We start from the raw sequence: 27,366 nt of genomic DNA on the forward strand, positions 1-27,366 counted from the left end.
CAATTATGCTCGTGCTAAAAGACTGTTCGTTTCCTAGTAGTTTAGCTTGAGGAGTTTGTAAAATTTAATGCGCCCGACTTTGCTTAAATTTATATTCTTATTTCCCATCCACTACTCAACAATTTGTGATCATGTCTACATTCAGGCGATTGTCCCGCACAGTTTTGCCAAATGTGAAGACAAATTAAAAGAGCTTCGAACCAAATTGAAAACTAAGGAATTTCAAATAATATGCTCTTTTATAATAATTTAATGATTTACATTTTTTTAAATGGTATGATGTTACTGGTATGAATTCTATATTTTTCAATATTTATCCACAATTCCAAAGGAATATGTGACTTTGTACGCATGCTCATCAACGAGTTCGCAGTTCACACATTTCGACTCGATATTCCGTTACAAGCACATACCAACAACGTTGCTGGTATTTGTCAGGATATACACTGAGGGGGTCGCTGTCTACCGATATTGACAACAGGGACAGCATTGACCAGGCCGACCGCTGCAGTGGCGGCAGCACCGGGGGTGCCCCCGGGAAAATGTTGGGAGGCGTCATCACCTAACAATAATAATAACTCGCGTGCCGCCGCCTCTGAACTGAATCTGATTGATGTTCACTAACAAATCCATCTTCGCCAGCCAAGGTTCATTTATTTGGCCGTCGCCTAACGATCGTAGGAACGGCCACGGGTGGGTTGTCGGTCGGCTTCGGCGCCGGAAACCGTGCGAATTGAACTTGAACTGTGTAACAAATCTGATTCGAATAAGACCTCTGTTGTTTTTTCAGCCCCGTATGAAAGAGATTCGGAGAAGAAACATGTAGATGTATACTGAATACATCATGTTATATTTCCAATACAACGCAGACTATTGCGTGTTTCCTGGACACGACGTCAGGCATAGGTGTAAACGCTCTTACTAAAACATATACGATATTCATCATTCTTTGCGGGCCATCGGACCAGAGGGGAACATTTACAATACAAATATAAAGATAAGAAAACACAATTTAGCTTGATACAAAGTGTACTTGACTTTTCTATCCAAAATACAAGGATTGGTACTAGAACAGAAAGAGATGTTCGTTTTTTATTAGACGGATAGGTCAAATAATACCTCGAGTTAATATTTAGGACAAACACAGATAAAATGAAAATCGTGCTCTATACATGTTTTCGTAATAAATTCAGTGATTTTCTGCGCTTGAAAGCATACATAACAATACAAATATGACGAGTTGTAATATACACCAGGATTTTCGGTTCGCATAACAAAGATACGTTTTTCTATAAGAACATTATATCGTGGGAAACTAAAACATACATATTGTTATGTTCCTCGTGGATATGAAATTTCCGATCCGACCCAACTCGAAGGTTGCATAACATCGCAATCAGAGATAAATATGTTTCACAAACATGTTTGTCTTAAATTTCGAGTTGCATTGTTTATATGTGATTTAAGTTTCAGGATCTACTTGGGAATTGTCAACAATCTAAAATCCCTGCTTTAAAAAACATGCCAACCATGAAAACACAATAATTATTTAGTAGGGAGAGCTCAACTTCTGTTATTTTTTGTCTTTAATTATAATATACAGGATAGGTGGCCGTGGCTACAGCACAAGAAAAATTTCAAATTTACTTGGATACAAACAAATCAATAACTGGCCATTTCAGTAGGACACAGGTCTAAAATGGGGAACGTGTGGGTGGGAATTTCACAGGCACTTTAAAACTGATATTCAAAACTTACTATTATGAACGTGCCGCATCATAAAGGAAGTCAATCCAGTTCATCATAAATAATAGTTTGCTACCAAATCGTGTTGTCACTATCACTGTTATGATTATAATACGACTAGCGATGAATTGATATGAACCAAGATGGTGGATTTGATGAAGTATGTGGATACAAAATACTGATGAAATTTGTCTAGAATGGTGTAAAACATGGTTCGCTTGCTTCATTAAATTGAATTTTAAAATTGTTTGGTTTTGCGTTCATTTTTCTCCGTGCCAACTCAGGGAGAAATTGTGCTATTAAATTATAACGATGTATTGAATAAAAAATAGGAAAAACACAGAAAAATATGACAAATATATTTATTGCTGGTATGTGTAGGGATTGGAACAAATTAACGGCGGGGTCGATGTGTACTTTTCTAAACATATGTCTTGTTCTTTGCGAGTAAGACAATCGTGTATTATGGAAGGTACGTAATAGACAGTAGTATAATATAACTACATTTGATTAATCGAGGGCCAATTCTGAATGATCGCGAAATTTGAGAAATCAATATGATTGAACGGATATTCCGAGTAAGAATTTACTCGATGATTCACCAAATTTAAAATCCCTTCAAAAGTGACTGAAAATTGAGTCGCCAAACAATTGTATAATGTCTCGTGTATATATGGTCACCCCGACCATACTCGCGAGCTGCCAGCAACCATTGCACAGACCGAATATCTATTATGATTCATGTGTACCGCATGAATGTTCACGCCACGATGTATACAACATGGCGCTTTCAACGATGGCATATATATATATATATATATATATATATATATATATATATATATATATATATATATATATATATATATATATATATATATATATATATATATATATATACATTTTTTGGCCATTTGGTTCACGTGCTATTCCTTTCATGGATCATAAATATTCGTCTCTGTATTAAACTGTAGTCAACTCAACGTAATATAATTATACTTAAATATTACCTTTATATAAGGAAGACACTAAAGATGCTTAGTGACTAACAATTAACTGTTCTTTAGTTTACTAGTAGATAAATATGTAGCTTTGTTTTGTTTTTCACAGTAGTGTCATGAATTTGTTTTTGCGTATCTGTTAACCGACTTAATTAGCTGATTATTAGCTGAATTGCTGTGTTATGTCTGTCATCGTTCAGGCCTATTTGAAGTTTTGGACGGAACTTGGCTCAGTGATTTGGAACTAATTACCAGATAACCGCCGCTATTTAGACTACTCATTCTGACAGTTTATATTCATAGTTATTAATGTAGTGAACGATTAATCAAAAGATATGACGTATTCAGTACTTAGTGTGATTGGCTTTATGATTGAAGGTTACGCCCTAGAGTCTTTTTACTGTTTTGTAATTGGTTAGAGTTTTGAAAATGAATAAAGAGAGTTTGAGTTGGTCTTGGGGAGCACAGCACGATAGACGCAGTCGAGAGAAGTCCTGGAAAGCCTTGGGACGAGTGTTGATGCAGTCTAAAAGAGTCTTGGGTCAGCCTTGCGATAGTCTTGGGGATTTTTCCCCAGGGCGCTGTGTCTTATAGAGTGCTCGATTGACCGACTAAGACGAGAGCTGAAACGTATTTCGTTGTGTGTGCCTTATTTGACTGTAAAGTATAAGTGACGTTCCCGATCCCATACCTCAAGGGGACGAGATATAGAGACGAGATTCCCCCCTGGCAAGTGTGGAGAACCCCAGAGAGAGAAGAATTACCCCCGTGATAGTAGGTTTTTGAAAATTTCATGATCTTCGAGTGACAAGATTTGATGTTAGGTCATGTGGTGGCGCTCTTCTCTTGAAACAGAGAATTAACAATTCGTGTCTAATTGATAATTGTTACGTTTCAAAAGTTCAAAAAGTTTCAAAATCTTCAATTTCACAAATTATAAGACTTATTATTCTATATTTCAACATGTATATGTGTACACGACAACATTATGATATTTTGAAAACAAATATTGTGATTACAGGTCGATTTTGTTGCGCGGATCCTTGCCAACTTGTCGAATAATGAATACGCCCTACTTTACAAACAGCTCAAGCAATAATGTAGGCTATTGTCCGCAAGAACATATCCGGGGTAAACGTAACAAATTGAGCAAAATCGATATCCCGCATGTCAATGAAAGAGGCGAGATGGGAGCCGTGACTCCAGTCTTCCTTGGCAATTATTATTTTTTGAGATTCGTCTGAATTGGGTAACGTTATTCATGACAATGATGAACAGTAGAGTTATTTCTTGTGAATCGTGCACCTGTATTTTATAATAAATAAATAAAAAAATAAAAAAATAAAAAATAAAATAAAATAAAAATATAAATAAATAAATAAATAAATAAATAAATAAATAAATAAATAAATAAATAAATAAATAAATAAATAAATAAATAAATAAATAAATAAATAAATAAATAAATAAATAAATAAATAAATAAATAAATAAATAAATAAATAAATAAATGATGACAATAGTGCAATTTGTGTATATTGTCTGATTTCATATTGATGTGCACCGTAATGACGAGTTGTGTTTTTTCCCAAATGTAAACGATGATTTGCTTCACTTACAATGATAAAAATACTGCGGATATATGAGCGCAGTCCACACAAAATCCATGACAGGAAACCCATATACTGACACTGACTGACTGTCACACACAACGTAATATTACCGTAATTGGTATAGTACAGGTGTGATTGTTCAAATACCAAAATGGCAACAGTAACAAAAAGACTTCCCTGGCGGCGATGATAAAATACGAACACGGAGCCAACAGATGAGGTTTCAACTGGTACTGGTATTATTATACTCTGCAACCATCAAGTACAATAACGTGGGAAATCTCCACTACTCCAATAACTAGATACTTAAACTCCAATACAATTTAACGAGATCTTCGATCTGATCTCAGTGCTGAACAACTCCCCTATATATACCCACACTGTATATAAATAGACCATTACATTAGCATACATAATGAGTCTAGAATTTACTACAAATTTCTAGAATGTTCCATTACCTTCTATTGCCTTCCACAGTGTCCTATTACCTATTCAACCAGTTTCTAAAAATTCCACCCAGACATATCGATAAAGAGCCATTGCTCGAAACGTCTAGCTATTTTTAATAGTTATTTAGGACTACGATTACCAAATATTATCTTCTATATATCACCCAGACACAGTACGGTTCTAGAACATTCTCAGTCACACGGAAGTGGTAAACAAGTCGTATGCGACACTGACACTCACGGAATCACCCAGGATATCAACAAGTGCAGCTTCATAAAAGGATGCCTCCAAGGGTCGATTCAAGTTCATGATGTCACTTGTTGTAAAGGTGATGACAAAACGATATTCTAAGCTATTCTGTAAACATGTCGCACAAATATATCGCTTTTCCTGACAAATTTAGAACACACGTCCTCGATTCTCTCTTTCACAACCAAACAAGCTGACGTTGACAGCAAAACGAGTTTTCTTGCCCACACATCTCGACCCGAAAAACAAAGAATACTAGTATGATGCTTTGATCTATGATACATCCAGGGACTTTATTACAAGCTATTAAACATTACACATTCTATTTATTATCATATAGAATAAATTAAATTCAAAAAGTACTGTATTTCAAAAACATTGAGATGACCAATATCTGACAATAAAGAGATTCATATTCTTCATAATTGAGACAGAATTTATCATTTGATTATTTGATATAAATATACAATGTATATATATATATACGTATGTATATATATACATACGTGGACAGAGAAAATAAGACACGACTACATGAGGAACTTTACTCATGTAGGAACTTTACTCATGTAGTCGTGTCTTATTTTCTCTGTCCACGTATGTAAATCTGCTCTACAAACTCATCGTTTAGTATCGAGCACTCTCACCTGGAATAATCGACTACCTTCCTTTATATATATATATATATATATATATATATATATATATATATATATATATATATACCGAGTAATCAATCAAGAAATTAGATTAAGGAACGGCTGAATGAACACATTAATTTTGTCCATGTAATTTGACACCACTATAGTAAATTGCTGTTTCTTAAGACACGGCTTTTAAAATGTAATTCACTCTCTCATACATCCACCCACCGGGGCACTGTTTTCACCCAATGATGGTATTTCAAGACGGGAAAACCGTCCTCCCATTTAAGAAGAATAGTTCACATTTTTGTCAAGTATAAATAATATCAGGTGCGTTTTACCCTTCAAATTTTACTCACACAGTGGTCACATGACGATCGAACGAGAACCAGGGACCATCGATAAACGCAAGCCATACATAAATAAATATGCGCATATTTAATGAGAAAACGCACGATGTCATGGTTCTTAGTATTCAACCGGGGGTTGATCCGGTATCCGACACGAGGGGAGCGTGTATTATTATTATTATCATGGACTAGTAACATCCGGGTAATCTGTCACGCCGACGTGGTCACATGATAACATCAGTGGAGTGTGTCGTATTTGAATAATCCTATCTAGCTACATACAGTTACTAATCAAGCATATAGGCCTACAAGACATTTCCACGTCTGTACTCACATGCCGCGCATACAGAATGACATTATCCTTATTTTAAAAACCGTAATCATAACTATTTATTTATTTGTTGTACATTATAATTTATTTAATATCAGGAATTTAGACATACATGGGTCTATCATTAAACAGTGAGAAATCTGTTTTGAATTAGTAGATTTAATCAGGATATTGTTTTGCAGTAAATATTTGTCCTCTATTATATGCCCACATTGTAAACACATTCATTAAATTTTTGTTTTCATTTTTTTCTCTATAAAATCTACCCTCCAGAGTTTCTAATGGTCCACCCCTTAGGCAATAATGTGATATATTTGTGACTTCTAACAGAATCGATTTATTCCTGCTTCAATATTTAAAGCTCGGAGATAAACTGGATTCAGTGTGTCGATTGAGCGTGTCGAAGGCCTTGTGTGACGAGAGGTGGTTGCCCTCGATTTCAATCAATTGCAGTACTTTGAATTTATTCAAACATCAATTTAATATAAAACACGGTTCATTTTAATGTTAACGGCAACTGTTCTAGTGCACAAGTTTCTGTTATGTCATAATGTACCATATCTGATTGCGTCACACGGAAGCTCCATATGTCAGTGTTTACAGGTGACATTTATTTGCACAGTTTTAAAGCTGTAACTTTATTCACGGTATACCGGTATGCGGGGTACGTTTTTTAATCAACATAAAATTATATTCAAGTGATTTAAATCAAATTAGTTCAAATCAAATTGTAAAATTGAAATGTAAACAAACAGGATTTGATAGTTCAATTACTCGGCACATTTCCCACAATGCAGCGCGTTTCGTTGTACTGCTTTATTTTAGCTGGAATTAATTATGGCTGGAAAAACATTTTTGGTGTTTTCTATGAAGTCTATTTAAACTGATTCATCCCTTCAGCGAAAATAGTGTATTTTCCATTAACTCCGAGTCTGGAGTTATTTGATTGGAAGAATGTACGTTTTGATTTGCGCGGAATATTCCTACGTAGAAAATGAAACGAAGCGCGCATATTGTTTATTTCATATAATAAATCAAACTGTGTTGGCAATCATAGTTGTCGCTATGTCGGGCGCTGTGTAAATTCTATGCACTGCAACGAATAATTGAGGTCAAAGCGTCATGGTCACGTGACACCCGAACGGCAGCGCTCTGACTTCCAAAATCACCTGCCTGATACGAGAGGTTTCCATGTCTTCACCAGTTCGCACAGACTTCACGCATCTACAAAGATTTTGAAATGATGCCATCGATTTGTCAGGGTTAGGTCAGGTGCAGGGAAAGGGTTATAGTTCACCTACACGATTAGGATTCCGTTGTGTGTATATGTACTATAAGATGGTACAGTGTTGACGCAGCTTGTTGGTTTTAAATCCAAAGATCGTCGGCGCACACCAGCAGTTTTCAGTGAAATAGGAGGCACGGCCTGTACTTAAACAGAACGGCATGCACAAATCGTATTCTAAAGAGCTAAAGGAGCGAAAGCTTCGCCTAAAATATGGAGTAGATATGGTGCCACGAACGGAATACGCGTCATCTAGCGAATCCGGTAAGCACGTCCATTCATTCGTTATTATAATTAATATAACATCAGCGTAGATGTCAGGTGTCGACGATATGTAGATGTACTACTTATTAACAAATATTTTTCGATTCATCGCACGTCGAGAGGAGCGGTATTAACCAGATTTGGGTCGACATATCTCTCGCTGTGAGTGAAAGATGTACCGAATGTTCATGTTTAAGCTCCACACGAAGCAACCTTGACATATATCGAATGATGTTGTTTTTACAATTGTTCACACTACTGGGAAAGGAGGCGGATCTCGGTTTTTCATTTCGAGGTTCTTTAAACTGCATTTCAACAATCCATCCAGTGTAATTTTATCTAGGTCGGATTTTACGGGCGCATTAATCGAAACACGCTACAAGTACAGATTAATAATCAGTGTCAATCAGATATTGGTAATTTGGTCTGACTTATCATTAATCAAAATCCATCTACTTAACTTGATGGCAATTCCTTCTTCATACGAAGTTTCAGATCCGCCGAGACAGAGGCGTCTTGTTGCATGCATTTTGTAAAACGTACAATATTTAATATTGAAATTCGCCCAGAGAATTGCACTCACACTACCTGTGTTGTGCCCCATTGTTCACGAGTCGGCATTAGATGGATTATCACGTCTCAGTTCGCGGTTTAATGAATATTGTCCTGCCCGTTTTAGTGTAGTACTGTAAATCTAATTCGTAGCTTATTTTAATTAAAGGTCAACTTGCTCCAATGGTTGACACTGTGTAGAACGTTGTTGTATTATTTCACGCTCTATTCCTGAAATTGACAAGTTACAGTAATCACTGATATGTTATTTTTTATCGCTTGATCTCGAGCAAGCGTATTTTGAATTTCAAATTTACATTATTATTTTTTTGCTATACTCTCGCTGAGATTTCATTGGTCTAGTAATTTACTGTGACGTGTTGCTACAGGTGTAGGAAATATGTAAATTAGTGAGACGTAATTATGCAAATTTTGAACAAATTCAATTGAAGGAGCTATATCGGCGATATCGTTTGTTGTGGCGACGTGTTGCTACGTAAAGTTTTTACATAAACGATAAATTAGCAGGACGTGAATATTCAAATTTATGCAAATTTCAATTGTAGTAACTTTTGCTACACGTATGTGTACGCAATCGGTAAAAAATATAACGTAATTATGCAAAGTTATTCAAATTGGGGGTGAAGAAATGATATTTGTGTAGCGTCATTATGACGTGTTGCTACACAGAAATATGTACAAAAATACATAAATTAACAGGACGTAATTAATAATGCAAATTTATGCAAATGTGGAGTGAAGAAACGATAGTATTTGTGTAGTGTTCTTTTGACGTGTTGCTAAACAGAAATATGTACGAATTACATAAATTAACAGGACGTAATTATGCAAATTTATGCAAATTTTGAGTGAATAAACGATAGCTACGTGCTACACATGTAGGCAATATGTAAATTAACAGAACGTAAATATACAAATGTATGCTAATATTTACGATATCGGTGATATGTTTTGGGGTGACCTGTTGCTACACAAGAATGTGTAGGAAATATGTAAATAATATGAGGTAATTATGCATACCATGTAAACAACGGCCAAAGGTCAAATCTTCGATTAACAATAAAAGCGACATTATACACATACTAAATAAGGTCACCCTGACATAAAATATTTTTGCTTTCCTTCGTTGAGGGGATTCTGTAAAACAGCAATTGGAAGGAACATTTTGATTGAAATTAAAATCGACGCTTCTCCAAGTTGAGATAAAAGAATATGCCTACCCTCATTGGTTCCAAGTAAATAATTTCGATTAAGGGTGCCGAAACATTTAATGCTATTTAAACATTCAACCGACATTTATTTTATGAAGCACAGTAGTGACATAGACATAAATATGTATGGTAAATGTTCTTTGTCGGATAATTTTATTGGAATCGTCTAAATAAAATATATATCTATGCGTGTGGGACTTACAGTCTTATCAATATTCACGGCATTAACGGTAAACTCTGCATACTGAGCTGTTATGTAGTACTTTTATATAGTTTAGCAATGTCGGCGTCGAGGTATCCATTATTTGAAATGATAAGCGATCGACAGTCTCTTCATATGCTAATATGCGTCAGATGGACACAAATACGGTATTGCAGATAATGAAAGGTCAGGAACCGTTTGTACGATTTATTTTACGAAACTAACATCATCTGCATCCGGCGTTCCTCGATCGCGAAATTTTATGTGACATTAAAACATTACATTGGGTTGAAAACATGCCCGGTGCGTTTCTCTAGACAACACACTATACTGTGTACTGTAAATTACATTATACTCCCCCCCCCCCCCCAGTGTTCTTGAACACCTCGGATTTGGTTTATACCGGATGTAGAATTCTAGAACCTTATCGCAACGTATTGTTGGTATCAGAGATGGCTGATTCACACCAAGTCCCGGAGATGAATGTCGAGTTCTCACTGTTTACAACTAACTTGACTGCAGTTGTTCCAACTCCCTGTAATAACAATTCTTCAGTGCCACCCCCACAAAAAAAACAAAAAAACAAAAACAAACAAGCAGTGCAACGGTCTATATGGTATTAGTTCGTAAATTCACAGTTGCATATTACGTTTTTTTTAAATGAGGATATACATTTTTATAACTAGAATCCCTGTCTCTGGCTTCAAAACACGAGATTATGTCGTGCTTTGAGTCTTTGTTGTGCGTCTATGTGTGGTAACTTCATTATTAGTTTTTGTAGAAATCCATGCGTATCATCACGCGTGATTAGCAAATAGACCATATGTAAATTAACTTATGCATGACCCCAGAAAGGTCATACATCCTGGTATTGTATGGGAGTTTCTCTATAGATGAAAACGTCTCGATTATATTTAAAAAAATGCAATCGGTAGTAATTTAAGCAACGATTGAAGTGTAATGTACGCAATTAATACTATTACGAGACAATACTCCGGAAAGTACCCGGATGTGTGACATTTAGGATCTAATACAATTTCTCCCAACACGATATGATGTATTGCTCGAATTGAAAAAAATAACAATGGGCGAGTTATCCATTGTTACTAAATTGACACATTTCATGCTAGTTATCTTTTTTATCAATTCCTTACAAGTATAAAAAAATAATATGTAAATATTGCAATAATGTGTTTCACAGGTTTATGCATATTAATTAGCTTGATTTAAATATACTTTACTTTTGAGCAAATTCTACTTCAAATAAACGGCTAAAATTCAACTATAAAGTCTGCATATATAAGAAGGCCAGGTGCAAGATGGCCACTTTTTGACCATGTCTATCAAAACAAGTTTTTTTTATCTTTTGTACTGCTTATGAACGTATTTATGAAAATTTATCAATATCGATCATCAGTTTTTATTCAAATTATTACACCGAAGTCAAGTAAGGCATGTTAATACTTATAAACATGATTTATAGGTTTATAAAACCAATCGTTTTCATCTGAAATCAGTCTCATTCAAATCCAACAAAACGGTTGCATTAGCCTCTCTCCATTCTGTCAGCCTACGTCAGGGCACGAACTCGTACAGTGTGGTAACTACCGCTCGAGTACATAAATAATTTCTAACATACCCGCTTTACCTACATTCAGTGTATAGTACACGTTTATATTGAGCAAAAGTAATGTCCAGTCGTGTCTGTAATTTGAACTCTATGCCGAGAGAATAGCTTATCGTATTTATGATCTACCCTTAAACCAGCTGAGCATGCGTGGCAGTTATCGGGGTAATTTGTCAAAACTGCGGTTTTCGCGTTAGGCTTGAATCAACATTAGTTTTATATGCTATGTAACGTTATATAGAGTATGTTATGTAATGTTGCGTGAAATGTTGTTTAATATTGTGTAATGTTGTGCAATGCTGCGCAATGTTGTGTTATACTATGTAATGTTGTGTATCAACATGTTATGTTGTATATTGATGTGCAATGTTGTAAAATGCTGCATGGTTATGTGCAACATTAATGTTGTGTTTGTTATGTAATGTTTTGTATGTTGTGCATGGTATGCCTTAATTACTGTTAATGATGTGCGCTGTGTTATGCTGTTAAATGTTGTGTGGTGCTATGTTTGTCGTATAATATTAGAAATTTTGTGAAATGTCGTATAATATATAATGTTGTGAAATGTTTGTAATGTTGGAAACCCTGTGAAATGTTGTGTAATGTCGGAACACCTTGTGAAATGTTGTGTATGTTGTGTAATGTCGGAAACCTTGTGTAATGTCGGAAACCTTGTGAAATGTTGGAAAACCTTGTGAAATGTTGGGAAACCTTGTGAAATGTTGTGTAATGTCGGAAACCTTGTGAAATGTTGGGAAACCTTGTGAAATGTTGCGTAATGTTGGAAACCTTGTGAAATGTGTAATGTCGGAACACCTTGTGAAATGTTGGAAAACCTTGTGAAATGTTGGGAAACCTTGTGAAATGTTGTGTAATGTCGGAACACCTTGTGAAATGTTGGAAAACCTTGTGAAATGTTGGGAAACCTTGTGAAATGTTGTGTAATGTCGGAAACCTTGTGAAATGTTGGGGAACCTTGTGAAATGTTTGAAAACCTTGTGAAATGTTGTGTATGGTGTGTAATGTCGTGTATGTTTTCAGGCCTGAATAATACTAATATTCGATGCTGCTGATTCTGGTTAGTAGTGGACATGATTTAGGAGAGGTTTTGATGTGCAATTTCACTGAAGTAATTATGCGTCACGATGACGCCGATTATACGCCGATTGCTTCGTAATGCGCGTGCGCATCAAATACAGTAAATAATATACAGGTATCGTGCATCTAATTTGAGGTTGATCAATAGAGTTTCATTAAAAACTTTTGAGATTGCCGATACTTTGGAATAGATTGCTTATTGCTATTCTCGTGGCGAACATCCGGGCATTTGCACCGTCTGGCAACCACAACCAGCGAAAACAATGGCCGAAAACTCTCAGAAAAAATGTTCCTTGGGCTAGTTGTTAAAACAACATAAACTCAACTTTGAAGTAATCCTGAACAACCAAATTTATATATGTTATCCACGTAGGGCCAATCTTGTTACACTATTCAGGGTAGTCTCAACAACCATCCCAAAGTACCGTTTTCTGTTGCCAGTCGGTGAAAATGCCCGGATGTCCGCCCCCCCGAATAGTGGTGCGCGTCTTAGCAACGTAGAACGTTCTGTGACGTAGCTCCATTTTTACAATGCAAGGTCCTATGCGGAAACAACAGTGCCAAGGGTCACAGTTTTAAGCTTAAACGTTTTATTACTTTACGCAGATAGCGAAGTTAATACAAGGGACTCTGTCGGAAAAAAGTAAAACATGATTTGTTCAAATTTGTTTAGTATGTATTTCCCATTTTTGTTTAGAAACTCGGGATAATGTGTCGGGAATAGTATTTTGAAGAAAAAAATAGAAGGGAAAGGAACCCACTTTCAGTAGTTTGTCCTATGCTAATACATGGGTGTTAGAACGTGTTCTTGTTTAACTTTACTAATTTTAAATTGAAAAACTACCAACAAAAATCTACAAAAAAACCCATTAACAAAAACAGACGAGAAAGAATGAAGGCTACAAACGCGATGTAATACTACTTAGTAACAAAACAAATATCTATTATTGTCTAATAGTTAAAAATCCTAAAACACATCCATTAATATCGTATCTGTGAGCTGTATCAGAAGAATTCCAAGTTGATGTTTAAATGTATCGGCCAAGTCGGGCTTGGGTGGAAATACTTCTACTGTGCATTGTCATTACACATTTATTTTGAGACGATAAGTCACTAAGAGTTGGGAATGCAATTTATCGTTTCTTCAAATAATAGTTTCCTTCGTGTTCTTTCATGAAAACTCCCGTGCGTCCACTTTGAACCCACCCACGTGAAACTCCACTGAACATCTCAATTATGTCCTTCCGCGGTACGTTTCTTAATTATATTTTGCAATGTTAACTGTTCTGCTTGCAAAAAATGAAATAACCAATAATGTAGGGAAATGTCTATCGTTATCAAAGCAGTCCGTTATAATATTCCAAATTAATTGGGTTGCGATAAATCATGTCAGGAAATATATGGTTCAGTAGTTATGCTCTGATGATATATATTTATTACCGGTATGTATATATCAATTCAAATCCATCCTAAGATGGTTAGAGACCCCTAGGACGATTGTCTCAATGTCTGGAACTGTGTGCTTCGTGGACAAGTGAATATGGGTAAATCAACGATGAAGCCACATTTCAAGTTTGTCGATCATCCGATAATGGACTTTAAGTCGGTATCTAATCAATCAACTTTGAGAATCACGTGCCACTGTTTCCTATGTTATATTTAATCAGATTACAACAAAAAGGCACTTAGTCTCAGCCTAGAAGGGCCTTATCGCCATGGTAACGTGAAATTCCGACCCATTTGCTATGTTTTTAATCAGGTAAAGATCTGGATTTTAACGAATTTAGAGATTAAGCTTACATGTCTTTGTACTTTTCCTCGAAATCGGTTTCGTTATACCTCTGTCTGAGATTAAACGAAACTCACGTAAATATATGTGGGACTTACTGAACCTGTATTGTTATATATCAGCTATCCTGGCATACACCTATGGCATAAACTTGCGGTTGTAGCATCATTAATACCGCCATATTTTGTATTTATTTAGTGATGTCACGTTTAATTGTGGTATATTAAGCTGCTTTTAAATGCTGTATATTATACGCGCGCATAATATACCTTACATGTAACCCGCGCCCCCTAGTGACGGAGCGCTTCTGCTTCTGTTCGTCATCTTGAGTACGACTACGGATCGAAACGATATCGAGGCTTTGAACGGCCTACGTGTCACCCATTTACGTCATAGAATTCTTCGTCGCTAGAGGGCGCTGATTACAAAAGAGATGTATTCCACTAGCTATTCACCTATCAAGTATTATTTGCATGAAAATACGAGTATGCGGAGAAGCGGATATAAACGAGAATATATATTGTTTGTCACCGCATGCATGAAACACTTCACGAACTCAGTATTTTGAATACTACTCGATCGCAACTGACTGACTGACTGACTGACTGACTGACTGGGTGAGTGAATGAGTGAATCACCGTAATTGCTTGTACAAATGCCCTTCATTATATGAATCCCCGCTCTAAACGAGATTTATGTTGTTCATTTCAAAACCCCTGTATGTTTTCCTGAGACTTTGTTAAACTGCTCTTTGATATTCTGAATGGGTGTATGCACCATGCCAATATTAAAATTAAAATGGCCGTTAAAGTTAAAGTAGAATTTAACGATACCGAGAAATTGAAAGTCATGTTTTGTTTGCATGGAAACAAGTTCGGTATCCTCCCATTTGTATTTACTCTTTTTTTATTTTGTCACTCAGCAAACTATTTTATGTATTCTACTTTCGCAACTCAGAGTGGTCATACTCATGCAAAAATACCAAGAATTACAATAATAGCGGCCTTAGTTATGGTTCCAAACGATTTTGTTCTGTTTTGAAACTTTTGTTATAATTGGTTTCTATGACTATGATAAGGACTTTTTATTATGTCTCAAATTCGTGCGTGATGACAGTGTAAACATTGCCTATAGTATCACTCATAAGGTATTGAATAGTTTTAAAATCCGGTTTTTCGAAACTGATGATTAATTTAATAACCCACAGTCTGTTTTGTGGAAATAATTATGCAAAAAACATTCATAAAAACTAACGCGTCCACTTCTTTGACAGGTGAATCAAGTCCTTCTCACTCACCGCCTTACATCACATAAGGTCACTCAGCAAACTATTTTATGTATTCTACTTTCGCAACTCAGAGTGGTCATACTCATGCAAAAATACCAAGAATTACAATAATAGCGGCCTTAGTTATGGTTCCAAACGATTTTGTTCTGTTTTGAAACTTTTGTTATAATTGGTTTCTATGACTATGATAAGGACTTTTTATTATGTCTCAAATTCGTGCGTGATGACAGTGTAAACATTGCCTATAGTATCACTCATAAGGTATTGAATAGTTTTAAAATCCGTTTTTTCGAAACTGATGATTAATTTAATAACCCACAGTCTGTTTTGTGGAAATAATTATGCAAAAAACATTCATAAAAACTAACGCGTCCACTTCTTTGACAGGTGAATCAAGTCCTTCTCACTCACCGCCTTACATCACATCGTCAGCGCCCTCATCGCCAACGTACACTTACAGAACGCCCCATTATGGAACGCATCCGGAACACCATGGCAGCAGAAGTCGGCTATATTCCGCCGGTACCAATAAAGAACAATCCGCTCCAAGAAATCCTCCCCCATCAATGGGTGCAAAAAGTTCAAGTTCAGGAAGTCTGTTAAAAGATCTGGAAAGACTACGACAGGTAATTGTAATGATCGAACCCGGTTACCGGGGATACCAAAAAAGTATGCACGAAGACAGTACAACGGAGTATGCGACCTTCCTTCGTATTTCCTAATATGTTAGGATGAAAATACGCCGCAAAAGTACAACACGCTGTAACTTATGACGTTACGGTGACAGATATATGATAATATTATATTTCACAAAAATATAATTAATTGTCAATTTGGCCTCTTTAGCGTGATCGCGCTCAATTGACAATTAATTATTTGTTTTTGTAAGACAAAAAAGAAATCCAGACCTCTATATATATGTGAATGAGCGAAATTAAGACTCTGTGAGACCACAAAACGTACCTTATTAGAGGTTTACTACATTATTTGGATTAAAATAACGTTACAGGGTCACAAATGACTCATTGTGGTCAAGTATTTCATCCAGGTATGCAATTTGTACCTTTACCCCCCAATAAACTTTTACTTATTTGAGAGGGCGTTGGTCGTCACTCAACGCGTGTCCATACATTATTTATACATATGTATTTACTGTAATGTATTTACATGTGTTGTATACGTTGCTAGGCAATCAAGTTATATCAGCGCATTGCGACAACTTTTTAAGTAAAACTAAAGCAAGTCTTCAGTATTTGCAAACAATACACTTGTTTAGGTGCATAAATTGCTGAGTCAAGGATTCCCTGCGAACCTGTTTCTGGTCAAGAAAATAGTGCTCTGCCAATGTCACAAGTTGTTCATAGCTTGAGCAGGTGTCGATTTCATTATATGTGTATACTTTTATTATATACTAGTATTGTTTTCACCTGCATGTTGTAATCACTGTATATGGGACGCTCACGACAATCTCATTTGCACATAGTGTTTTAGATTGGAATTCCACCTATTAATTATATAGTGGATTTAATACAGTTATATATCTAGATGTAGGTTACTTACTATTGATTTAATGATTTGTATTGAATTTTTGCGTCTGACAATTCGATATGCTTAAAGCGGGGGAGTCGTCACCTGCGCATGCATCAGATGGCCGTAGCGTGTTATTGTTTACAAACAGGCGTCTACCCATGAGCCTTTGCGATTTAGCGTGTATTGTTATCGTCGCTTGAGACTCAATTCCCATGCGTGCTCAGGTGACGACCCTCCCGCTTTAAGCTACATTTTAAACACAATGACAGCGATGCTTAACGAGTTCGTTGAACACCCTGCCCACTTAGTAAAATAATTTACGTATGGTTGTTGGGTAAATTGGTCCGATGGAACAGAGTTGAGACATTCGGTACACTATCAGTGACTCTGCTTTTTAGGATGATGTCTATGATGACCCTGGTCACATAAGTAAAAGAAAATAATTAATTATGCCAGCATTGCTAACCACGCGCTCGTGGTTGTTCATTATACTAGTATGCTCAATGAACACTTCAAATAGAAATACAGTGTGGTGGGCAAACAAGGTTGGTGTTATTTTATTAGGGTGTCGAACACTGACAGAGAGGGAGATGGGGTATTGCTGTTTATGTGTATATAACAAATATTTCAGCCCGGAAAAAATATCATTCATTCATTCATTCATTCATTCATTCATTCATTCATTCATTGAAGTGAAATTGACGAAAACGTTTCTAAACGGCGCAATTTTTATTTGTACTACACTATTTTTACCTTCCAGATGAGAATTCGATTTCTTCCCGGGATATACCGCGCCATGGCGTTCGTAACATCAACCCCGAAACACTCTACGTGCATGCGCTCTCCGCCGCTGACGAGCCGAGGGCGCTGACAACACATTCAATGTGGGTGGGTGGCAAATCATACACTGGCCTACACTGACGATCACCGAACTACACACTCACACTAGTATTTTTATCTCTCGTTAGGCTCAGCGGGAACGAGGTGAAAAACTGGGTCGAACAGTAGACCAGACAGAAGTCATGGCAGACAGGGCGTCTGTTTTTTCCAGAACAACCAAGGCTCTTGAAAAGAAGCACAGAGACAAGGCCAAGTCATGGTGGCCATTTTGATGACAAATTTATTCTACTCTTCGAATCTTCCTCTCTTTAGACCAGTCTGCCTATATTACAATGTATGTACCTTATATTGTCGGAAGAAACCCGAAAACATTTTTCTCTTGCGAGTTTTGGATATTCTTTCTCTCTCAAGGAGTGGGTTATTTTACTTATTTATATACATAAGTGTGAACTGGAGATATGTATTTACCAAACAAACAAACACGCACACACACATATATGTACATACAGGGCAAATATTGCATGCGACATCATGTAGTGACCGGTGTAATTGCAACCTACCGGTGTTAAAAGAATGACAGTCCAATGGAACGTCTTCGTCTTAAGTGAAGTAATATTCTTGTAAAGGTAGTGTTTTCAGAATAGTTTTCTCTTCGGTTCGTGAACAATTTCCGCGAAAGCTGCCAGGTTTTGCAGCGACATCTTCCAGACTCATAGCGAGTCGCATAATCTATTGTTGCTTGTTCGATGCATGGAAATGTGTTGATTTAAATGTCTCGCCTTCGCCTTGGCCTGCTTGAATGTGTCGCTTTGCTAACAGCTGTATACAATTATGTTGAGACTTCTCATCATGGACCACCTCTCATCGAATAAGTGCATTACAGAAGCTTTCAATTTAATGTATAAAGAGATATATTAAACTACTTAATTTAATGGATCCACTATATCGTGTGTCAATCTGTACCCTCCCCGAAAATTCCGTCCACAAACTACTATTATGGAACGAAGTAATATGTGTATGGAATACTTGATCCGAGAGAAGGGTGTATAATAGCAGTCGCCTTAGCAGTAGACGGTACGTTCGAACAATCGATAGATGCTGTACGATGTAAGACATATATTCTACCAAAGTATCACACAGGTTTTTAGGAGTGGTATGCTCAACAATTTTGCCAGTAACTTTTATTTTTCGTTAAAAGATTGCAGTTGTGTGTTTTACGGTTTAACATTCACAGTGTTAATGCAATCACATGGTGTTTATCCGGGTACTCGTGGAATGTGGCCTATAGAATGATTGACACGCAGATCGCCGCAAAACAACCGAATTGCGCCACAATGCTATAGAATATGATATCATTCAATAATCTATCGTAGGTTTAAACCGTGTCACGCACTTGTTATCATGCCTGGTAAATCTCGAAATCAACGTATACAGCTGCATAGCGTCATGCATTGACAAACAAGTGTTCCTATTATCGTGATGATATGCACATCAATTCAAAGTAAATATTTAGTTTCTGCAATGAATAACGAGTGAATTTCCTGACAACAGTACCCTCACTTATTATCGGTGGAGTGACACGATGCCTGAACGCTATTAAACAAGATGCCAAATATATCATTTTTTTCCCGAAGTTGCTTAACCCATTTATTGAACATTAATTTGATAAATGTCTAAAATGTCTGCTCACATGTATTATTTATTTTCGTGTCTGCTGGATATACTCATAAAATTGTTCTCACCATTCTGTTTCACACAATTCGTGACTTCGTTCACAGTGTGACGTTTTTTGAAAACGTAACATAGTGATTCAATAAACCAATGGAAACCTCTATGATTCTGAATATTTATAAAGATGAAGGGAATGCCTTAGATGCGCTGAGAATATTTACAAAGAACTCCACATACACACATTTACCATTGAGGTCTTTATTCCTGGTCACAGAGTAAGAGCGAATTACAATTGATGAGCAAGACAGGTATATTACATTTTTTTTAGAACAACACAGTCGGCGCCTGTCAATCGGCGACTGTCTGCCTGTGTCGACACTCGATCGCGGCGTAGACACTGGATTGGAACGTCGCTGCACGAATGTGAACTAGTATTGTGAACAATGAGCTCGGCGGAGGATTTTTTTTCAAGACAATAATCCAAACGTGATTAAAACGACGGTTAGAAGGGGTTCAAATAAAACTAGGTGTCTCCCCAGGGCCTAATTTATTTTACGAGTGTCCGTTGCAACGTGACTCTGTTTAATCTATCGTGGTGGAATAATGCAGTGTTATACTTGCTACTAGGAATTACACACAACCCACAGTTCAATAATATAATATACCACCACCTAGACATGGTAAAGTGGTTAACACGTTCGCCCCAGCCGACTGTTTACTCATCAATATAAAACAGAGTACGTCTAGCCGCAGCATTAGTTTGGGGAATGGCCTATTGGATGGAGACGTTTAAAATGTCTGTCTCAAGCGTTGTGCATGTCGCCAGTACACGTTAAAGATCATGATGGAGATTTCCAATATTCAATAAGTCATTTTCTTGACCTTCAGTTTCTAGACGAGTTTTTACTGATTAACGTGTTTCTAGGCCACAGGTCCATGTGACTATAACATATAATAATATACAACACAGATACATAACTAATTACATGATATCTATGCGAGGGCTTCCTCTCTTATTTGTTTAGTCTTGTATATATATTTTGCAAGGGATATATGCACTGTTACCGAGTTGGATGTCATTATTTTTTTATATGTATTTTTTAATTTGTCACGAGAAGTGATTTGCCAAAAATATTTTGTTCTTAGCGTGAGATATAAAGGGCACCCGGGAACGAAATTGCATTTGCATTTCGATTGTGTTTAACGGGCAAAACGCACATATTTCTAGACGAGTATATGTTTACAATACAAAACATTACAACAAAAAAACTTTCCTGTTTCATTGTACTGTGTGTACTGAATACCGACCGCACTGATAGCGACTTCAATACAAAATCATAGCTTGAAAGAACTTTACATTTCGAATCCGTAGACTGCCCTCAACTGCAAGATAAAACGATAATTATACTTCTCTCAATGCTCCACAGTACAAATGACAATAGGATAAACAACTTGTTACTACTAATTATTGTACAACTTATTGTCGAGAAAACTAATTTGTATTCACAATTTGTTTTGGAAGCAGGCACTTCAAAGTAATACACAAGGCATTTCACTAATAATTTTCCAGGATACTTGATAACATGCAACTTGCAAGATGTCTTCTGTATAAGTCGTGCATAAGGAATACATCTTAATTAAGAACCGTCAAAAGTTTTTTTTCCAGATACACTGTCTTTTTAAACCGATTTCATTAGAGAACAGTGTCCGATATATAGTCAATGTGTCAGTCATTGCAAAACAAAATGAATGTCAGGTTTTGTCCATACAGCAAGAAATTGAAGATAAAGCACAAATCATAATTTATGTTTGAAATATCGCATCAGTTCATCAAAATCACGTTTAGACTTAAATACTGATCTTCAATCTCATCTTCTTATCTTTTCTTATTGCCAAAGTGCATTAGTAATATATAAATACAAAAATACGACTAAAATAAATACAGCTTATGCATTTCAATACAGAAGAAAATATAAATGTAAAATGTAAATGATGGTTTTTGTATTCACCCCGCGTAGATAAACACGTTTGAATAAATCCGTCAACAACTCACAGCGATGTTAATAGTGGATTGAGGTCCAGGCGAGTCTTACATTACTTGCAAAGTGCCGATTATTAAAAATGTACAGGTGTCACGTAGGCATTGAAATACATCCAATGTATATCAACATAAGCCATGCCTGTTTTTGAAGAAAAACAAAACAAAACCCGCAATGGACGTCGACTGGAATGGAAATTTAGGAATATCCAATCGATATCCCAACAAGACATCATTGACATTATCTGTTGTCAATAAATAGCAAGTATACTTAAACATATTGAATTGACATATTTCGAATAAAAGTGAGCACAGCTTGCGCCAAATATTAGCTATAGTTAAAGACGCGCTGTAACATTGAGAACTGTTAGTTAGTGTTGGAAACCCTGTTACAGAGTTGAAATATCAACTGTTTTAACAAACCACAGATGTGACATTTTCTGTTTTTCAATTTCTGGGATAGTTACCCAAATAAAAAAATCTAAGCTTCGCGCACATACTATCTCAAAAATTACTGTTTTAGTTAGGCCACACTGACTTAATTTTATGGATGACATCCTCTGAAGACCCCAAAACTAATGCGAGAGGGCGAAAAAAAAAAATCCTGCCAAAAAAAAAAAAAATGTTGCTAAAACCACAGGACTACGGAACTATTATTACGAATTGAACCACGGTATATCAAAAAAACAACAAGTCTTTATTTGTAGGAGGCACATGTTGATGTAAACATCTCGTACTGTATTACTGTCACAGGTATCATCACCTTTGATTTTGAAAAGGCAAGACGATAAGGCAGATGTTAGCTTTGCCAAAGGCATACACATCAACTCAATAATAAAGAAAAACTTACTGTGTTGTATTGAAAAAAAAATAATTAAAAATGAACAATAAGTTTGTCAACAGAAACCTGGAAATTAACTTCTTTGACATTCAAACTACAGCTTTGAAAGTGACACTTCAGATAGACTAAGTGTAGACACAAATGCTCTAGAACTACTTCAACTATGTAACAAATTATAAGAGGCTCGATATTGTAAAAAAACACCAACAGAGAGTCAACAACAATTTGAATGCAGAAATTTATGTACATGTATCTTGATGAAAATTTGTCATATGATCAAAATATTACTGACTGTGTGTGCAAGTAAATTATCCTAATCAGAAAATGAAAAAAAAATAAGAAGAAATTTTTCTTCACCCCAGTTTTGTCGACTTCAATGCAGACAAAGCAACCGAACTGACTTGTCGTCTAACCGACTTTTAGGCCACCATACACCTCCATTCCTCCCCCATTTCTCTCATCGTACAGCTGTGTAAACGTCACATCTCCCAGGCCAACGTCTATTGCAGTCCACAACAATCCCTCCCTTATACCTCTGAACTTTTATGCTCACGTATTTTGGTGGTGTGGTCGCCATGTTGGATCATTTACGTAACGCGCATCTAACTGTGCGAAGTTTGGTTTTGAGGTAGTCCAAAACGAGTTTTACGACAAGTCGGCGCTTTGCGACAATATGAGTCGGCAAGTTCCGGACAGAAAACCGTTCTGTGGAGACTCGTCGTCGGAGATTTTTTTTTTTGAGAACAGGCGAAAACTAATGCGCGCGCGGATGTCATCCATAAAATTAAGTCGGTGTGACCTTAGTGTACTTTATATACAAAACGTAACATAGAATATCCAATCAAAGTCATTCCGACTATGTACACTGTATTATTTATTTGCTGAATTCATTTGTAATAATGATGTACACACGATAAATCGTTACTAAATAGATATGCCATCCAAAAAACCAGGAATGGCTACCCTGTAACTATCTTAGATCAGTGTGCCTTGTAATGTTATTTCTAAATATACATTTTCAAGATTAATCAATGCATGTTTAACAGAACACAGAACTTTGATCTTAATGTAAACAGAATGTTGATAAGTGACTTGAATTAGGTCTGTAATTGCATGTCCTATTAAGAATGGAGACAACATTCAAATATTCTACCAAAACAGGTAATTCACTATGTGATAATACGAAATAGCGTTTATATATATATTTCTGCCACTCAAGTGTTGCCCTTGTTTTGCAACCACCTGATATCACCTGATGTATGTGAATGCGCCGAGAATAATTATTTCATCACATGTAGCACATTAGTTTCTGCACCATTATATCAATTGTCCTATGAACGTGTGTACATGTACTTAATCCTATGTATACTGTTATATGTCCATCGTACTTTGTTGAAATCACTATCAAAATTTTGAATTTAAATTAATGGATGGGTATGCCAGTGTTTATTTCTTTGCCGTGCCGAGTAACAAATTATGTACTGTTATGTTGTTAAAAACTATTGTATTACTTATATTTTCACGTGTTGTTTGAGATGTCGTGACAGACCAAAACTCTTCTTTTGCACTGCTGACACTGAAATAGTATAATAACATCAATATGTGTTGCTGTGTATTGTTTCAGAGGACATGGCATTATTTATCATGAGTGTTCGCGTTCCAGATGACTTGGCCGAATATAAATCTGGTAACATTGTTCACATGTATATTTGCATGGTTTAATACCAGCAGGGTTATCATATGTTGTTATCATATGCCTTGACTGAAAAAAAAACTCGTCCTATATAGTTGCCACTGATATGGTTTACCACCAATATGTGTTACTATATGTTTTTTAGATTACCTAATCGTCTAAAACTTATCTTATGTCGATGTCAGTTGAGTGGTTCATCGGTATTATGTCTGTATGTTGTTCCAGATAACGCAAAAATGAAAAACTTTTCCCATGCTGTTGACAACAAAATGTTTTTAACTATCGTGTGTTTTTATGTGCTGTTCAATAAAGATAAGGCGACATAACACATTTCATGACCCCAACATGCGTTAAAAAATGTGTTGCTGTAAATTATTTGGCTGAGTAAATCACTTATTTTTCTTTTTCACATTGTGAATTAAATTTTATATCTGTAAAATATTTTATCACATTTTAAAGCAAACGATTGACCAACAATCTTCTCACGATTTGCACGAGCAAAGCATTTGTGACAGTGTTGGCAATAAAGGGCTTATAACCAGTATATGGTACCATATCAGTGACATTTTAATGTATGTGACCTACTGAAGTAATCATTTGTTGCTTCAGAGTTTCTGACCACATTGAAATGTAACATACACATGTAGTGTAACATATTGTATATGTATATTGTGTGGGAGTATGTATTACCGGGCGTATATATTTCTGAAACAAACATGTAACTGCACTACGGGTGACTGCATGATTAAGACCGGATAATATAATTGATTATGACATATTGTCGTACGTTGATTTTGATCTAAAATGTAATGCGTTTATTTTTCAAAACTTTATGAATAAAATGCTTGTTATAATTATATTAACATAATTATGCTGTGACAATATTAACGTCCTAATGTGATACTGGGGAAACACATATACAGTTGTATCCAAATGTTATTGTTTTAATTGTCCAATTATGCATATATTTTACATAAGAAATATACCATGCAAGCATGTAGAAATCCACTTGTTTTTATGAAATAGTGATAGTTCGTATCATTGGCTATCATTTATATTCAAATTAGGATTAGAGGAAATCAAATTGGTTTCATACTTATACCAGAGACTGCAAATTGTGCATCTTTTCAAATCTGCCCTTTCTTCTCTTGTTATTAAGTTGATGCATTTAAAATAATCCCTTTTTTACACATTATTGACGGAATTACTTTGTTTCCTAACGTGAATTGGCGGATAGTTTCCTAATGTGGATTGAATGTCTTTTTTTCGAAACAAAGAGTTTGAAGGAATGTTTTTATTTGAAAACAATAACTTTTCGAAAAGCAATTGCAATAATGTATACAACATTCTTGAAAGTTGAATTCGTTTGATGAAATAATAAATCATGCCATAGTCCCTGTTCGTTTTCAGTGTAAGTTTATATGAACAAATATCCCATAGAAAAGAAAGCATACCATATATACGTCTCTGGAACAGCATTCATAAATACAAAATATCCACAAGTCAGTCATTCTGAATTCGATCATTAACCAAAATGACAATGCACCAAAGTACCATTATGTCTGAGCATTACAAAGATATGGCTCAAGAATGGTTAAATTGGATTGCAAGCAATTGTGTGCATTATGTAATTTAAAACGTTTCATTGTTACAGGAAATATAAATGCACCAACAGTTTCATGTCTGATACACTTTCTTTCATCAGATGAGTGTTGTAATTTGACTATATTTACCACACCAAATAATTATCTTTGATTAACAATAATGTATACACCCATTCGTGTAAACTATAACCAAATGAATGGTCGGAGCACGTACTTCTTCTTTGTTGGAATACTAATAAGCTGAAGCTGAACATATATAGCCGTCTCTAACAGTAAGTTGATGGTGGATTACATGAACCTTGGCTGGCGATGATCAAGTATATTTATATATACGCATATTTCTGCTAATTTTGGTGTATGGCAGTTGTTATTTGCATTCATTAGAATTTTATCAACACAGAAACGCTGCGCAGCTTGTAGTGCAGGGGTATCCCAAAATATGAGCGAAGAAGAACAAATTACACAATCGGCGAACAGCAACATGTTAACAGCATGTTAGATGTGGACCCTATGTGTCATTTTGCACATGGCTGTATGTAGGTGTTTTCTAATACAAATCTCTCTCTCTCTATATATATATATGGATGAGGCTTAAAATATAACAGTCAGAAATAGGGTTAAAAATGTTCATATTATTATTTGCATTCATTAGAATTTTATCGACACAGAAACGCTGCGCAGCTTGTAGTGCAGGGGTATCCCAAAATATGAGCGAAGAAGAACAAATTACACAATCGGCGAACAGCAACATGTTAACAGCATGTTAGATGTGGACCCTATGTGTCATTTTGCACATGGCTGTATGTAGGTGTTTTCTAATACAAATCTCTCTCTCTCTATATATATATATGGATGAGGCTTAAAATATAACAGTCAGAAATAGGGTTAAAAATGTTTATATTATTATTTGCATTCATTAGAATTTTATCGACACAGAAACGCTGCGCAGCTTGTAGTACAGGGGTATCCCAAAATATGAGCGAAGAAGAACAAATTACACAATTGTCGAACGGCAACATGTTAACAGCATGTTAGATGTGGACCCTATGTGTCATTTTGCACATGGCTGTATGTAGGTGTTTTCTAATACAAATCTCTCTCTCTCTCTCTCTCTATATATATATATGGATGAGGCTTAAAATGTAACAGTCAGAAATAGGGTTAAAAATGTTCATATTATTATTTGCATTCATTAGAATTTTATCGACACGGAAACGCTGCGCAGCTTGTAGTGCAGGGGTATCCCAAAATATGAGCGAAGAAGAACAAATTACACAATCGTCAAACAGCAACATGTTAACAGCATGTTAGATGTGGACCCTATGTGTCATTTTGCACATGGCTGTATGTAGGTGTTTTCTAATACAAATCTCTCTCTCTCTATATATATATATATATGGATGAGGCTTAAAATATAACAGTCAGAAA

General features: G+C 35.8%; 1 protein-coding gene across 1 annotated transcript; it reads left to right on the top strand.

Annotated features, from left to right (window-relative positions):
* Positions 1 to 7,513: 7,513 nt before the first annotated feature.
* Positions 7,514 to 19,027, top strand: LOC100378524 (uncharacterized). The gene is made up of 3 exons (XM_002735902.4): positions 7,514 to 7,933; positions 16,109 to 16,347; positions 18,220 to 19,027. Exons 1-3 carry the CDS (start codon positions 7,831 to 7,833, stop codon positions 18,361 to 18,363), a joined length of 486 nt encoding a protein of 161 aa, XP_002735948.1. The 5' UTR covers positions 7,514 to 7,830; the 3' UTR covers positions 18,364 to 19,027.
* Positions 19,028 to 27,366: the final 8,339 nt, after the last annotated feature.

Source organism: Saccoglossus kowalevskii, chromosome 22 (assembly GCF_978046115.1).
Source record: "Saccoglossus kowalevskii chromosome 22, keSacKowa6.1, whole genome shotgun sequence".
Classification (NCBI taxonomy): Eukaryota; Metazoa; Hemichordata; class Enteropneusta; family Harrimaniidae; genus Saccoglossus; species Saccoglossus kowalevskii.